This window comes from Cyphomyrmex costatus, unplaced genomic scaffold (assembly GCF_001594065.2).
Source record: "Cyphomyrmex costatus isolate MS0001 unplaced genomic scaffold, Ccosl1.0 scaffold256, whole genome shotgun sequence".
In the NCBI taxonomy this organism is placed as follows: domain Eukaryota; kingdom Metazoa; phylum Arthropoda; class Insecta; order Hymenoptera; family Formicidae; genus Cyphomyrmex; species Cyphomyrmex costatus.
In genome coordinates, this window is record NW_017276649.1 from 28,630 (window position 1) to 45,295 (window position 16,666).

General features: G+C 32.7%; 1 protein-coding gene across 1 annotated transcript; it reads left to right on the plus strand.

Annotated features, from left to right (window-relative positions):
* The first annotated feature begins 12,745 nt into the window (after positions 1 to 12,745).
* On the plus strand, positions 12,746 to 13,450 carry LOC108774496 (uncharacterized). Its single transcript, XM_018540626.1, has one exon. The coding sequence runs from the start codon at positions 12,746 to 12,748 to the stop codon at positions 13,448 to 13,450; it is 705 nt and encodes a 234-aa protein (XP_018396128.1).
* The last annotated feature ends 3,216 nt before the right edge of the window (positions 13,451 to 16,666 follow it).

A 16,666-nucleotide genomic window follows, 5' to 3' on the forward strand; every position in this document is an offset into this window, starting at 1 on the left:
TAAACAAAATGATACAGAGGCTTTACCAGAATCTTATTCTCAGATAATAAACTCTCTTTCTCCTTCGTAAATTTCCTTATCTTTTTCACTTTTATTCCCACTTTATTACACTTTTACCCCTTCCTAATTTTCCCCTTATTTCCATTTGTACTTCCTTTGTACTTGAGATGTTCGGTTATTCTGATTTTAAATTGTTTATTATCAACATCTTAAAATGGGTCTCTATTCGCATTGTTCTAACTTGATGCGATATTACAAGGTAATTGATTTTATTTTAATTTATTTGTTACTAAATTAACAAAATGGATATAAGTGACTTTCGTTGTAGTTTTTCATTATATTCATTTAAATTTATTGCCTTGAATTGACTTTTTTGCTGATTGTTTGACTCTTATATTGTATTCTTTTCGTTATATTTATTTTTTTATTATTTTTATCTATTACTGACATCGTTTTTATTACTATTCGATTAATTGACTGACTCTTATATTGTATTCTTTTCGTTATATTTATTTTTTTATTATTTTTATCTATTACTGACATTGTTTTTATTACTATTTGATTAACTGACTCTTATATTATATTCTTTTCTTTTATACTGCATTCTTTTCGTTATATTTTTTTATTATTTTTATCTATTACTGATATTGTTTTTATTACCATTTGATTAATTGACTCTTATATTATATTCTTTTCTTTATATTTCTTCTTTCTTTATTATTTTTATCTATTACTGACATTGTTTTTTTACTATTTTATTTAGAAATGTGGAGTCACAATTTACGTTATTTGATGTCTTGCTTTGTTGATGGACTCTCGACATTTTGCGCCGATATAATTATGTCTTCAATAGCGAGTGAGATTGAAAATACCCATATTACAGAATTTTTATACATGTTTTTTTCGTATTTGATTATGTATTCGTTTTAATTTTTATAATATCATTGTACATCTTTAACGATAGTTCTTAACATTGAGAATGACCTAATTAAGGTCGAAACGTTTGTTTTTGAATTTTATTAAATTTTATATTTATTTTTAATTAATGACTGTTTATTACTAAGACCTTTATATTTTAACTAATATTTGGCTCGTAGCCCTATTTTATATTAATTATTTTTTAAATTTATTGAGCCTTGTTATATACATATTTATTTATTTAATTTAAGTTTATTATAATATTTTAAGGGCTAAATAAGTTTATAAAAATTGTATTTATTTTAACAAGTTCTTGAAAATAGTCCTTACTTTTTAATTAAGATTATCAAATATGTATGTCTGTTTGTATTTTTTGTTCTAATTGTTATGTAACAATAAGGTAAATGTCCCAGTTTGTGACCTTATAAGAAAATCGCATGAGTTAATACGAATGAAAAATACTCTAGAGTGATTAAAATCAGGAATCAATTATACCGAACTCATGATTAATAATTTTTGTATCGAAAAACATGCTTTACTGGGGTTGTAAACATAATCTAATAAATATAAAAAAATAAATAGCAAACTATGTAAATGTAGACATTAGTGACCGCTTGATTTTAATTTTGCCCTATTTGTGACTCCACGGTTAGTGACTGGTGCATTGGATCGAATGTATCACCATGTATCACTTAGTGACCGACGCACATGATGCAATACACACGATGTCCATTGTAAGTGACCTAGCCAAAAGTGATAGCATTGTCACCAAAATTTTCCTTCGAGCATACATCGAATATTTCCGTTTATTCGTCCAAAATGTAACTCATACGTGTTTAGAAACATATGGAGATGAGTATTAATTGTTATCTTTTTGAAAAAAGCAACGAAATTTAATGTTATAGCTAGTTCTCTTGAGACAATCACAGATAGAAACATGCGTATTTTATTGAACCGATTTGTCATATTCACTTATATACTCAAAATTACCGACCTTTTTCAGAATTAACACATAGCACAATATTTATTCACTTGTTCACTAAAACTTTATCACAAAAACTGTTTATGAACGTTTGTCTACGACAATATGACACAGCTATGACTTTGCCACGACAAACGCCATGTCTACCAACGTGGCGACAACAACATGCTCGATCTGCACTTAATGACGATACGGGCACCTTATTTCACATTTTCATGAGTTATCTGTTTACCAAATATCACTACATCACATATCAAAACGATGGATTATTAATTGAAAAACGTAATAAATATTGTTTTCAGAGATAAATTACTTGAAATTTCTGATTAATTACATATAAGTCTTAAAGTGGTCACAAACAGGGTCATGGTCGCAAACTGGGACATTTACCTTACATGATATGGCACTTTATTTAAAATTACAACATAAACCATTAATACGTACTGAAGTAATAAAATGCAATGTTAACATTGCAACAGAAGTTTTCATAATGTATTAATATACATTTATAAAACATTTAAATCGGAAGCATTCAAATTTAGAAAATTTGAATTTATGTTTTCCCAAATCTGTAGTCGATAATAATACGAAGGAAATAAATACATTACATAATATTGATAATATTGAGAAGCAACCTTTAAACTTAGACAATATGTTATCTTTGTGTAGTTCATATGTAAAAACAGCCTCTGAAAATGCACTGTTATATAAAAAATGTAAAACTATTGTTACTCATACTGCTGCTTTATTTATAGCTAAAATGTATGCTAATGGTAATATGACAAAATAATTGATTCATGATTTGATTGATAATATCAAAACTTCTATAATTCTATTTGTTTTAAAATGATAAAAAAACATTTACTTGAAAAAATTCTGAAGTTTTAAAACTGTTATACGTAATGGAACACGTTTTTGACAATTTTAAATCCGAACATGTGACATTTAAATATTTTCAGGAGAAAGAGTGCTTAATTTTACCATTTCAAGTTTCTATACAAACACGTATTCTACCAGGAAATAAAAGAAATGTTAAAAAATTGGTAATTCGTAATAACAAAATGGCTGTTATACCTTTAAAGGTAGTTCTTAAAAAATTTTTGCAGCTTCCTAAAGTTTATGATTGAATTATTTCAAATTTGAAAGAAATAACAGATACTTCAGAATTAATATCAATTTGTAGTGGTGAAGTTTGGAAGAATATAAAGAGTATGTACGACAATAAAATTGTTCTTCCACTGATATTATATTTTGATGATGTAGAAATTAACAATCCCCTCTTGGTACACGTAAAAATATTATTAATTTATAATAAATTAGGAGCAGTGTATTGTTCTTTACCTTGCATACCACAAGAATATAGTAGTTTATTAGAAAATATATTTTTATTTCAGTTCCACAGATACGAAAATCATAAAAAGCTTGGTAATGTAAAAATATTTTCTTCTGTAATCGATCAAATAATAGATCTTTATAATAACGGTATTTCGATAGATTCAAATATAGAAGGAAAGCAAATATATTTTGCATTATGTTTTATAGCTGGTGACAACCTCGCATTAAACTCAATATTAGGGTTTGCAAAAAGTTTCAACAGTACTTATTCTTGTAGAATTTATACAATTTCTAAAATGGAATTTGCAATACACGTAACTGAAAATTCAAAATTATTAAGAACTACAGAAAATTATGAAATTCAAGTCAGGGAACAAAGTTTTGGTGTCCAAGAGAAATGTATTTTTAATGTTATCCCTAATGCTCACGTCATTAATAACACAGGCCCACAAAAAAATTGTTATTTTTTGTGCGATGAATGATACTATGATATTCCCATGTATTTTTTCCCGCTGAAACCGAATCCGTAATCCGTTTGACCCCTACACGTCAGGATTTTTTTTTTAATCTCAAAAAAGCGGTAAGAATACCGATTAGGGAACCTTCCCCCAATGACCTTGACCTTGACATATGTTGTCAAGGTCATGACCCTGAGTAACCTCCAACAGGTTTTAGCCGTCGCTCGTTCTTCGTTAAAAAGTTATTAACAATCATAGTTTTAAAGTTATGATCCGATCATAATCCGACGGATGTTCGGCGCGCTATGGGGGGGAACTACTTACGTAATATATAAAATTCACTCTTTAACATATCTTATATATGATCGCACTAATAACAGCGAATAGCTCTCATTAGCCGTTATATTGTATACTTGTTATTCGAAATTTTCGAGAGTCTTCTTTAATTAATAGTTAAACAAATTTTTGGTTTAAAAAATAAATAATTTGTACAGATATTGTAAGTACTTATATTAAGTTTAAAATTTCTTTTATTCATAAAATATTTGTTCCATAACTTATACATATTTATTTAAAGTGAAAAACTAACATTTCATTATAAAAAGACATTTTATTGAATCAAGTAATTATTACTTTGTATGCACTACATTTCAATTTGAAATAAGGAATTAGTATTCCAAATTAAAGAAATGCCTTACTAATCTAAGTAATTACGTTTCACTAGTAAATCTATTACTTGAAAAAAATAAGTATTATTCAATTTGAATAAGAAGTTTATCGAACCAATTGTTATTTTGCAGTCATACTTGTATTGATTGAAATAAAAAAATAATATTTATTATATCGCATATCTGTATATATAGCGCATATCTGTATATATAGAATCTCGATTTAAGAACTAAAACAGGCGTCTAAGATAGGCTCCCACTACATTACCTTACTGATGAGTCCAGTAGTGGAAGCCGGGACGAAACGCCAACTTGTGATATTCTTCGCAACATACTAAATTAATTTTAAAGTATTCGGTTGCGGCTGTTGAGGACTTTGTAAAGTCGAAACTGTCCACATATACCGGTATTATAATAAATTTATATATATTTCTAACATCTAGTATAAGCTCAATGTGTTCTTGACCTGGGAGGTATATTAAATTTAATTTGGAAATTTATTTGAGCGGATATTAATTTAATTTAATAATATTTAGTTTTAAAAAGTTGCTTTATTGAATCAAGTACTTAATAGTTTGTGATAGTATTCGTATTACTTCAAATAATATATTATTATTTAATGTTAACAATTTGTTTCATTCAACTAAGTAATTATTATTTTACAATAACGTTTTTGTTACTGGAAAGAAATATGTCGTTTTAAAAAGAATCCCTACTGGATGTAGTAAAAGTTATTTTATTTCAAGGAAAAGTTTTATCGAACCAGGTAATTATTAACCATGTAGTTCTTATTCTTATTGAAAAATCTTTCTATTTCAATCCAAATGATTTAATTCTTAAAAAGTATAAACAGTAAAACCCATTAGTACTATCTTTATCCTCATATAATGACATATATCATTTGTATAAAAGATCTGATATCAATAGTCGGCGCCAAGTTATTCTATAAAACCCATGTAGTACTATATTTATCATCATATAATGACATACCATTTGTATAAAAGATCGGATATCAATAGTCGGCGCCAAGTTAAATTCTACTATCTTGAAAAATCTAAGAGGTACTATCCTTACCTTACTTAATTCTAATGACATGTATTATTTGTATAAAAGATATGATATCAATAGTCGGCGCCAAGTTAAATTCTAATAATATCTTTAAAAACCCGTTTGGTACTATTCTTATTAAATTCTAATTAATTAAATAGTAAAACAAATGTAGTATTATCTTTATCTTCATATACAATGAAATCTAAGTAACATATATGTCTTCATATTCTTATTGAAAGTTCTTCCTATTTCAATCCAAATGGTTTAAATCTTCTTTAAAAAAATTATATCAAAATTAATTCAAACACATTTATTGCTCCAATAATATCCAACCATGAAATTAACTGATATATTATTAAAGGTGCCAGTTCAAAGTGAACATATGAAAAGAGTTTATATTATCCAAATTTAGTGATCAAAATGAACACAGGACTTTTTGACTCAGTATAGTCTGTTCTACCCACACGTGAAATATTTGGCGGTTATTCTCAGCCACCCTGTATACGTAATAATGATTTAACATTACTATTATAAACAACTAGTGTGTATGTGTTGTTAAATCATTATTACGTATACAGGGTGAGCCATTTTAATCTCCTCACCTGAATTTCTCGAAAACTAAATCCTGTAGACAAAAATGTTTCAAATAAAAATGGAACGGTATGGAGAGGGACACGTTTTAGTCACGTTGTTTTTTTTCTAAGTGGAGGCGCTAAAAAGATATGAAGGTCAATAAATTCTTACATTAGCATACCAGGTCAAATATTTATTTAAAACGAGCTAATAATTAGTATTAAATAATTGTAATTTTAAATCTTTACAAAATAATTCTACGCAGAACGTTTCGACTTTACTTAGTCATCATCAGCCGCAACATAATCTTCGACAAACCCCTTATAAATTACATACATTAATCCAATTACACATACATATTAAATCCCCCGATGTCATTAACAAAAAGTATTTTCCTTACATACATTCTCAAAAAGATTAACCATCTAAAATTACATATGTCATCTTCTATAAATCAAAGAGCCCATTCTACGGTCGGTAGCGAAAACAGGCAGTCATATCAGTGTCCCAAACGAAGAGAGTAGATCATTATTACGTCAATTATTAAAATCGGTTTCCTTCTCAGTTATTATCATGTAGTGTGATGTGTGTATTATAAGGTTTACATTATGCTCTGTTGTAAAAATATATAAAACTTAGTTATACTTAGAAGCAAGTCAAATTAATATCGTAAAACACTCACTCAAATTATGTGGTACGATGTATTTTAATATTGTTAATTTGTCAATTTCTTTTTAAACTTATGTTATAAATTATAAACTGTACATATACATGTTGGTCGCGACAAAACCATATTACGAATAAGTCTTTTGTCTATCAGAAAGTCAAACACACATATCCCACTCTATTTGTTTTTAGAAATTGAATCCAATAAACAAACATATATGTCATCTAAAGATTCAGTGTCTTTCTTTAAATTTATTCCGTTTGATTGTTCTTTTATATGTAACATTTCAGAAATCAGTCTTTTATTGTAATTCGATTCCGAGTCTAAAATCTTGACATGATTCCATTCAAAATTATGATTACATTGCAGTGAATGCAACGTCACCACCGAATGTTTAGATGCCTCCAAGTTTTTATTTTTCATATGTTCATTTATTCTAGTATTAAGTCTTCTCTTCGTTTGCCCCATATATGATGCATCGCAGTCTTTACAGTGTAATTTATAAACCAAATTATTGTTATCATATAAACTTTTTTTATCTTTATGTACTCTAATAAATTTATTTAGTTTATTTATACATTTATATCTGATGGTATAAACGGATTTACTGATCATTTTCGTGACTGATTGCGTGACACCTCAAATAAATGGAAGAACAAAAAATTTTTCTTTTGTCATTTTATTTATATTGTCTTGTTTATTATTAATATTATTAAATAAATTGTTCAATTTTTTTATTCTCACGTTCATTGTTTTAACAATTAATTCTAAAGGATATCCATTATTTTGGAGAGTCCTAATCACCATTTCCAAATTTTTTTATTATTAAGGCCTTATTAAGATTCACAAGGAAAATTATCCATTAAGGATAATTGTATCCTCCATAAACACTGCTTTATATCCGTTAGCAGAGTTTTTACACGATATTATAAGTAAGAATTTACCTCAAAATCTAAGAAGAGCTCCTAATAGTTATGACCTATACAAACAACTCTCTGGCAAAAGAATTAATGATTCTGATATACTAATCTCTCTTGATGTTAAATCATTGTTTACTAATGTACCTCAAGATCTTATTATGGAAAGCATTAATAATAGATGGCAATATATTGAACATAAGATTTCTATCCCGAAGAATGAATTTTTACAGGCGGTTGAATTTGTGATATCTTCAACATATTTCAAGTTCAACGATGTCATATATAAACAGACTCATGGTACTCCTATAGGATCTCCGCTTTCTCCCATAGTAGCAGACATTGTGTTACAGGATCTTGAGGAAAAAGCGTTAAATTCTCTTAATTTAAGTGACTCATTTTACTTTCGATATGTGGATGACATAATTATGTCGACACCTGGTGACAAGGTTGGCTTGATACAAGAGACTTTTAATAGTATACATGATAGGTTGCAGTTTACCGTTGAAGTTGAAACTAACCATAGAATAAGTTTTTTGGATTTATTGATCATTGTTGATGAAGGTGCGATTTCGATTGATTGGTTTCATAAAGAAACATATTCGGGTAGATATTTATCTTATTTCTCAAATCATCCATTATGTCATAAAAAAGGCACAATTTTTAGCTTGGTAGACAGAGCAATTTTATTGTCGAATTCTAAGTTTCACCAAAAAAATTTGGAAATGGTGATTAGGACTCTCCAAAATAATGGATATCCTTTAGAATTAATTTTTAAAACAATGAACGTGAGAATAAAAAAATTGAACAATTTATCTAATAATATTAATAATAAACAAGACAATATAAATAAAATGACAAAAGAAAAATTTTTTGTTCTTCCATTTATTCGAGGTGTCACGCAATCAGTCACGAAAATGATCAGTAAATCCGTTTATACCATCGGATATAAATGTATAAATAAACTAAATAAATTTATTAGAGTACATAAAGATAAAAAAAGTTTATATGATAACAATAATTTGGTTTATAAATTACACTGTAAAGACTGCGATGCATCATATGTGGGGCAAACGAAGAGAAGACTTAATACTAGAATAAATGAACATATGAAAAATAAAAACTTGGAGGCATGTAAACATTCGGTGGTGACGTTGCATTCAGTGCAATATAATCATAATGTTGAATGGAATCATGTCAAGATTTTAGACTCGGAATCGAATTACAATAAAAGACTGATTTCTGAAATGTTACATATAAAAGAACAATCAAACGGAATAAATTTAAAGAAAGACACTGAATCTTTAGATGACATATATGTTTGTTTATTGGATTCAATTTCTAAAAACAAATAGAGTGGGATATGTGTGTTTGACTTTCTGATAGACAAAAGACTTATTCGTAATATGGTTTTGTCGCAACCAACATGTATACGTACAGTTTATAATTTATAACATAAGTTTAAAAAGAAATTGACAAATTAACAATATTAAAATACATCGTACCACATAATTTGAGTGAGTGTTTTACGATATTAATTTGACTTGCTTCTAAGTATAACTAAGTTTTATATATTTTTACAACAGAGCATAATGTAAACCTTATAATACACACATCACACTACATGATAATAACTGAGAAGGAAACCGATTTTAATAATTGACGTAATAATGATCCACTCTCTTCGTTTGGGACACTGATATGACTGCCTGTTTTCGCTACCGACCGTAGAATGGGCTCTTTGATTTATAGAAGATGACATATGTAATTTTAGATGGTTAATTTTTTTGAGTATGTATGTAAGTGAAAATGCTTTTTGTTAATGACATCGAGGGATTTAATATGTATGTGTAATTGGATTAATGTATGTAATTTATAAGGGGTTTGTCAAAGATTATGTTGCGGCTGATGATGACTAAGTAAAGTCGAAACGTTCTGCGTAGAATTATTTTGTAAAGATTTAAAATTACAATTATTTAATACTAATTATTAGCTCGTTTTAAATAAATATTTGACCTGGTATGCTAATGTAAGAATTTATTTTATTATCATACGAGCGAAAGTTTAATTAATGAATAATTTAGAATTGTTCATTTTAATTATTATATGAAGGTCACCTCCACTTTTTTAAATGGAATTATGTAATTTTTTTTAGATAACGTGATTTTTCTAATTATTTTGGATATAAAAGTATTAAGGTAGACATACCAAAAAGCCAATAGTTTTCGAGATATTTTACACTTTATTTTGATACATATTGACAAAATGTTAAATAACTCGTAAACTGTTGACTTTTTGATTATCGTACCTTAATACTTTTGTGAACAGAATAATGAGATAAATCAAATGGTGTAAAGAAAATACATAGTTGCTTTAAAAAAAATATGTATACAAAATGGATAATTTTTTAAATACGCAACTATGTGTTTTTTTTATACCACTTGATTTATCTCATTATTCTGTTCACAAAAGTATTAAGGTACGATAATCAAAAAGTCAACAGTTTACGAGTTATTTAACATTTTGTGTCAATATGTATCAAAATAAAGTGTAAAATATCTCGAAAACTATTGGTTTTTTGGTATGCCTACCTTAATACTTTTATATGCAAAATAATTAGAGAAATCACGTTATCTAAAAAAAATTACATAATTCCATTTAAAAAAGTGGAGGTGACCTTCATATCTTTTTAGCGCCTCCACTTAGAAAAAAAACAACGTGACTAAAACGTGTCCCCCTCGATACCGTTCCATTTTTATTTGAAACATTTTTGTCTACAGGATTTAGTTTTCGAGAAATTCAGGTGGGGAGATTAAAATGGCTCACCCTGTATATGCAACAAAAGGATATACATTTATGAATGTTCACTTTAAACTGGCACCTTTAATAATATATCAGTTACTTTCTCCATGATAATATATTTCATTACTATTTAATTATTTAAAGTTTTAAAGATTTCAATACTAAAACCAACTAATTTTGAAACCTGTATCAAATAAATTTTATCTTTATTATTAAAAAAGGCTTAATTTTTTGGGCTGTATTTTATTTTCAGATTTATTGAAGGGAAAGTCCTGAAAAGAAAAGACAAGGTTCTTTTAAATCGATATCTTTTTTCTTTTCACACTTTTCCTATCAACAAAGCACAAAGAATCAACTTTTTCATAATTATATAAAGAATAGAGAATTAATGTTGTAAAACTTGGTAAATATTTCGAATTACACAGTCAGCCTCAAATAACTTCCGAGTGACCTTGACCTTGACCTTGACCCTCAAGAAGGTCAAGGTCATTGACCATTCCCGTCGCTCGTCCTTCGTTAAAAAGTTATTAACAATCATAGTTTCAAAATAAAAGCATTATTTCTGCTATATATGCATGATATGAAGTATTATTCTACACCTTTCCCTGTTCAGAAACGTTGAACTTTCCACGTGAAGTAACTTTTACCCCCACCCCTCTGCACAGGGGCACACGACTTCTACGATTATACTGTTACTATGATAGTACTGTCGGGGCAGACCTCTGTCGACGGTGTGGGTGCGGGTGCGTGTGTGTGTGTGTGTGTGTAAAATATCAAGTAATAGACAAGTAATATCAAGTGACAGTAAAATATCAAGTAATCGTTATATAACGAATGGAAAACACACACACACACGCGCGCGGGCGGGTGCAAGGGGGCCTTCGGCCACCCCCCCGCACCCACACCGTCTCAGAGGTCTACCCCGACAGTACTATCATAGCAACAGTACAATCATAGAAGTCGTGTGCCCCTATGCAGGGGGAGGTAAAAGTTACTTTACAAATAAAATAGGTGCACAGGGGGGAGAGGGATGAGAGTTGAGCGATTTTAATGAGAGATTACCGTAATTTTTTCGATTAATGGTTTCTCTATATTCATTAAATAATTAATGTATCGTCAAGTAATGAATAAAATGAGTAAAAATGTACATTGAATAAAATTAGTAAATATTAGCAGCAATGGAAGCTCTTATAAACATTTTAATACCATTATCCACGTAAATAGTACGCAGAATATACGCAGAAATAGTACGTTATTTTTAAATCTTTTTTGGTTAATAACTTTTTAACGAAGGACGAGCGACGGGAATGGTCAATGACGACCTTCTTGAGGGTCAAGGTCAAGGTCAAGGTCACTCGGAAGTGACTTTGAGGCTGACTGTGTAATTCGAAATATTTATCTAAAACTTATTTGATTGATTGAAATAAACTTCCAGATCTGGAGTCACGGTAGTATCTCGGTAAATAAGTAACCTAACCAAATGCTGTAAAAACAAAATTATATAGAAAGTAATTTGTATTCTTACAGCAGAATGTGTTTTATAGCAGAAAATTTGTGTAATAAAGCAGAAAATATTTATTTATTCTAACCTCACTTACGTGTTCGTCTAGCCATCGATGTGACAGGTTTCCTAACCTCAATCCTTTGTTATAGCCGAAACTTTTAATCCGACTTTAACGATCGTACGGATCGCAGCGATCGATATTTATTCTTAACTCACTTACGTGTTCGTTTATGCCATCGATGTGACAGATTTCCTAACTTCAATCATTTGTTATTGCCGTGACTCTTAATCCGACTTTGACGATCGTAGCGGTCGATATTATAGATTTATAGATACCCGTTGCGACCACATTTATCTCTTGCGCCAAAAATTCCAGAATGTATTTCCTCACTTCGTAGCTGGCAACAATGACGATGACGACGACGACGACGTTTCTTACAAACAAACAAACATCTAGATACCCATTTCCTCGACGACGAACACCTAGACACTCACTTTCTCGAAGGCGAACACTTAAACACTCACTTCCTAGAAGGCGAACACGTAGACACCTACTTCCTGGACAGCAAACACCTAGACACCCATATCCTCGTCGGCGAATACCTAGACACTCACTTCCTCGAAGGCGAACACCTAGATACTCATTTCCTCGACGTCGAACACGTAGACATCTATTTCATCGACAGCGAACACCTAGACACTCACTTCCTCGAAGGTGAACACCTAGACACCCACTTCCTCGAAATCAAACACTTACTTCCTCGAAGACGAACATATAGACAACATCTAGACACTTAATTCCTCGAAATACGTTGCTTGACGGAGAACGTAAGGAGGGAGTGACTGCCGGTGCGAGCGAGTCAGCTTAAAAATGGTGGGACTCGAAGTACCAATAGTACAAATTAACTTGCATCACAGCAAAAGCGCTTCAGCGATTCTAGCCAGGAGCATAGCTGGGATGCAGACAGTAATAGCAATAATTCAGGTGCTTTGGCTCCTGAATAACGCTATAAAAAGACTGAGTGGCTGTGGAACCATCTATAAAGCAGACACTCAGGACAAAATTAGGACCTGCATTGCAATTAAGGGACTAAATGCTATTTTTATGTCACAGCTCAGCGATGGCGACACCACCGTTATACGGACAAGGTTGGACCACGGCGAAGACAGACACTTGGACATACTCATAGGGTCAGCTTACATGCCCTATGACTCTCAAGAAGAACCACCACCAAAAGGGGTAAGAGATCTGGTGTCCTACGCGAAGGAGAGGGGACTTGAACTCCTATCGGGCTGCGGTGCAAACTCACACCACATAGAGTGGGGGAGTTCGACTATAAACCCGAGGGGAGAAAGCCTCCAATTCATTATGGACATCAGCTTAATGATCCTAAACAGAGGAACGGTACCCACCTTCATGGACTGCAGAAGACAAGAAGTATTAGATATCACCATCAGTATTGGGAGAGTGGCGGACCTGGCGCGGGACTGGAGGGTCTCTGGAGAGCGCTCTGGTTCTAACCATAAGCAGATTTGCTACAATCTCCTGCATATGGTGAAAAAAGAATGGGATTGAAACCAAAGGTCTACAAAATGGGAAGACTATAGGATGGACCTGGAGGCCATCCTGATGAAAGCCCCAAACAGATTTGACCCAGAAGAGAATCTTGAGTACGCGGCGCAGTATGTAAGTGACGCAATAAGAGAGGCCTATAAGGGAAATTACCCGGAGAGACCGAAATACCCTACAATCAAAACTCCCTGGTGGAGCAAGGAGCTTTCGTAGCACAGGTTGGAGGTAAGAAGACTCTTCAACAAAGTAAGGAGGAAAAACTCAACAGCCGATTGGGATGCGTATAGAAACGCCCAACGTGGCTACAGCAAAGCAATAATCATTGCTAAAAGGAAAAGCTGGAGGGATTTTTGTAAAAGCATTGAGAGCGCTTCAGAAACATCCAGGCTAAACAGAATCCTCAACAATGACAACATCCTACGATTGGGTTGTCTTAAACTCCCAAACGGAAACTATACCGAGACAGTAGAGGAAAGTTTAAAACACCTCGTGTCTACACACTTCCTAGGGTTCCAGGAAGGATAATGTGAATCTCAACAGGAAACCAAGAAACCCGAGGAAAAACATAAATTGAGAGAATGGACACTGGCAGCCAAGGTGGTGACTCCTGAAGGAGTTGAATGGACTATCAAGACCATCGAACCATACAAGACTCCGGGACCAGACGGCATCTATGATCCTGTACTACTCAGGGAGGGTAGGAGGGTTCTAGTAGGCCCCCTGACGAGTGCTTAGGGCTAGCATAGCACTGAGACACGTTCCGAAAGCCTAGAGTGATACCAGAGTGGTATTTATACCAAAACCAGGTAAAAATGGCTATGTGATGGCCAAGGACTACAGACCTATCAGCTTCACATCCTTCATCTTAAAGATGTTGGACGGGCTCATTGATAGGCATCTCAAAGACTATTGCCTTATTGCAAAGCCGCTGAACCCATACCAGTACACCTATAGGGAGGACAGATCTACGGACACTGCCCTGCATCACCTTATGAGCGAGGTTGAAGTTCAGATGGCTGCAAAAGGATATGCAATAGACGTCTTCATCAACATTGAAGGGGCTTTTGATAGCACCTCAAATAGGTCGATTAAAGACGCCATGCACAGATTTAACACTCCAGAAACACTGATTGACTGGATACAAAACATGTTGAACGGCAGAAGACTGACCGTCAATCATGGCAACAGCTCAGTTGAGAGGAGGCCGACAGCGGGCTGCCCGCAGGGGGGGTGCTCTCACCCTTGCTGTGGTGCCTGATGGTGGATGAACTCCTCACAAAACTGAAGAAATCAGGCTTCGAAATCTACGGATATGCGGAAGACGTGGCCATTATCATCAGAGGTAATTTCCTCTCGACACTCAAGGAACGGATGGACGAAGCCTTGGAAATTGTACACAACTGGTGTAGGACGAGGGGACTGATGGTAAACTCCACTAAGACCTCGGCCATGATCTTCACCAGAAAATATAAACCGGAGCCATTGAGACACTAAGGCTCTGGGGCAAGGAAATAGATTATGTAAATTCAGTAAAATATCTAGGGGTCCTATTAACCCCAAATTGAGCTGGAAACCACACCTCGAGGAAAAGAGGAAGAAATTCTACACCTCTATGTGGGCTTGTAGAAGAGCCATGGGAAAGAAAATGGGATTAAACCTCAGGGCAGCCTTATGTCTATACAAGATGGTATTGTTACCAAGGCTCACGTATGCAGCAGTGGTCTGGTGGTCAAGGGCGGAAAAGGTGGAGGCAAGGAACCTGCTCAAAAGCCTACAAGGAGGATACCTAAGGGCTGCAACAGGGGCTATGAAACTACATCAACTGAGGCGCTACAAGTAGCATTCAGTATTCCTCCCCTAAACCAGGTGATCAAATACACAGTTAGGCAAACAGCATACGGATTAAGATGTCAGGGTGAATGGAAGGAAACCGGGACTGGACACACAAGGCTGAGACTTTCTGGTAAACACCCTTTTAATCTAAGACAAGACAGAGTCCCCAGAAGACACCAGTTGGTGAAGACATTTAAAGTTCAAATACCGTCTAGAGAAGACTGGAGCAAACCTAACTACAAAACCAATCCAGAAGTAGACACTTGGTTCACGGATGGATCGAAAGCAAACAGTCGATATGGGGAAGATATATATGGGCCCAATATTAACCATGAGGTAAGCATACTAATGGGTGAGCTGCCCACAGTGTTTCAAGCTGAAGTGCTGCACGGAAAAAAAAGATTTGCTAAATCAACTAAGAACTTAGCTGATTTAGCAAATCTGTAGCCGTAATATAGGCACAGCCAGTTTTCTATGTTAAAGTAGCAAGTTGTATAGCTGAATTAAATTAGCGATTGTAACTTGTTATATTCTTTCTAATAGCAAAGCAAATTTGTTAATATAGCAAAGGTAACTTTCTGCAAAAATGAATTTAGTATAAAGGTTAAAATTTGTAATAAGACATGCTAGCTAAGATAGCGTATACTTTTGCTGCTATAATGAAGAAACTTGTTACATTAGCAATCTTCATTGTAGCAAAGAATTAGTTGCTCTAACAATTTAAGTTAATTAAAACAACAAATTCTGATAAATGGTTTTTATTGAAAAATTGATAGAATACAATTTATAATATATTAAGATCTTCATACCACGCAGAATGCAGGTCGCAAGATTAAAACCTAACCTAACCTAATTATAGTATTTTAGATTGTATATGTGCAATCTAAAATACCATAATTATGTTAAGTTAGGTTTTAATTTTGCGACTTGCGGCCCGCATTCTGCATGCTATGTCGCGACGCCACGATTCGTTTCGGTTATCACAAATATTATTAACGTTAAATTAAATTAATATGCGCTCAAATATATTTCCAAATTAAACTTAATATACCTCCCAGGTCAAGAACAAATTGAGCTATACTATTTGTTAGAAATATATATAAATTTATTATAATAATGACACCGGTATATACGGAAAGTTTCGACTCCACAGAGTCCTCAACAGCCGCAATCGAATTCTTAAAAATTAATTTAGTATATTGCGAAGAATATCACAAGTTGGCGTTTCGTCCCGGCTTCCACTACTGGACTCATCAGTAAGGTAACGTAGTGGAAGCCTACCTTAGACGCCGGTGTAAGTTATTAAATCGAGATTCTATATAAAGCGATATGAGTCCAGTCTCTCTCTCTCTCTCTCTCTCTCTCTCTCTCTCTCTCTCTCTCTCT

Bases quoted from the DNA above. Each gene is read 5' to 3' on its own strand.
- LOC108774496 (XM_018540626.1), top strand. From the start codon at position 12,746: ATGGTGGGACTCGAAGTACCAATAGTACAAATTAACTTGCATCACAGC.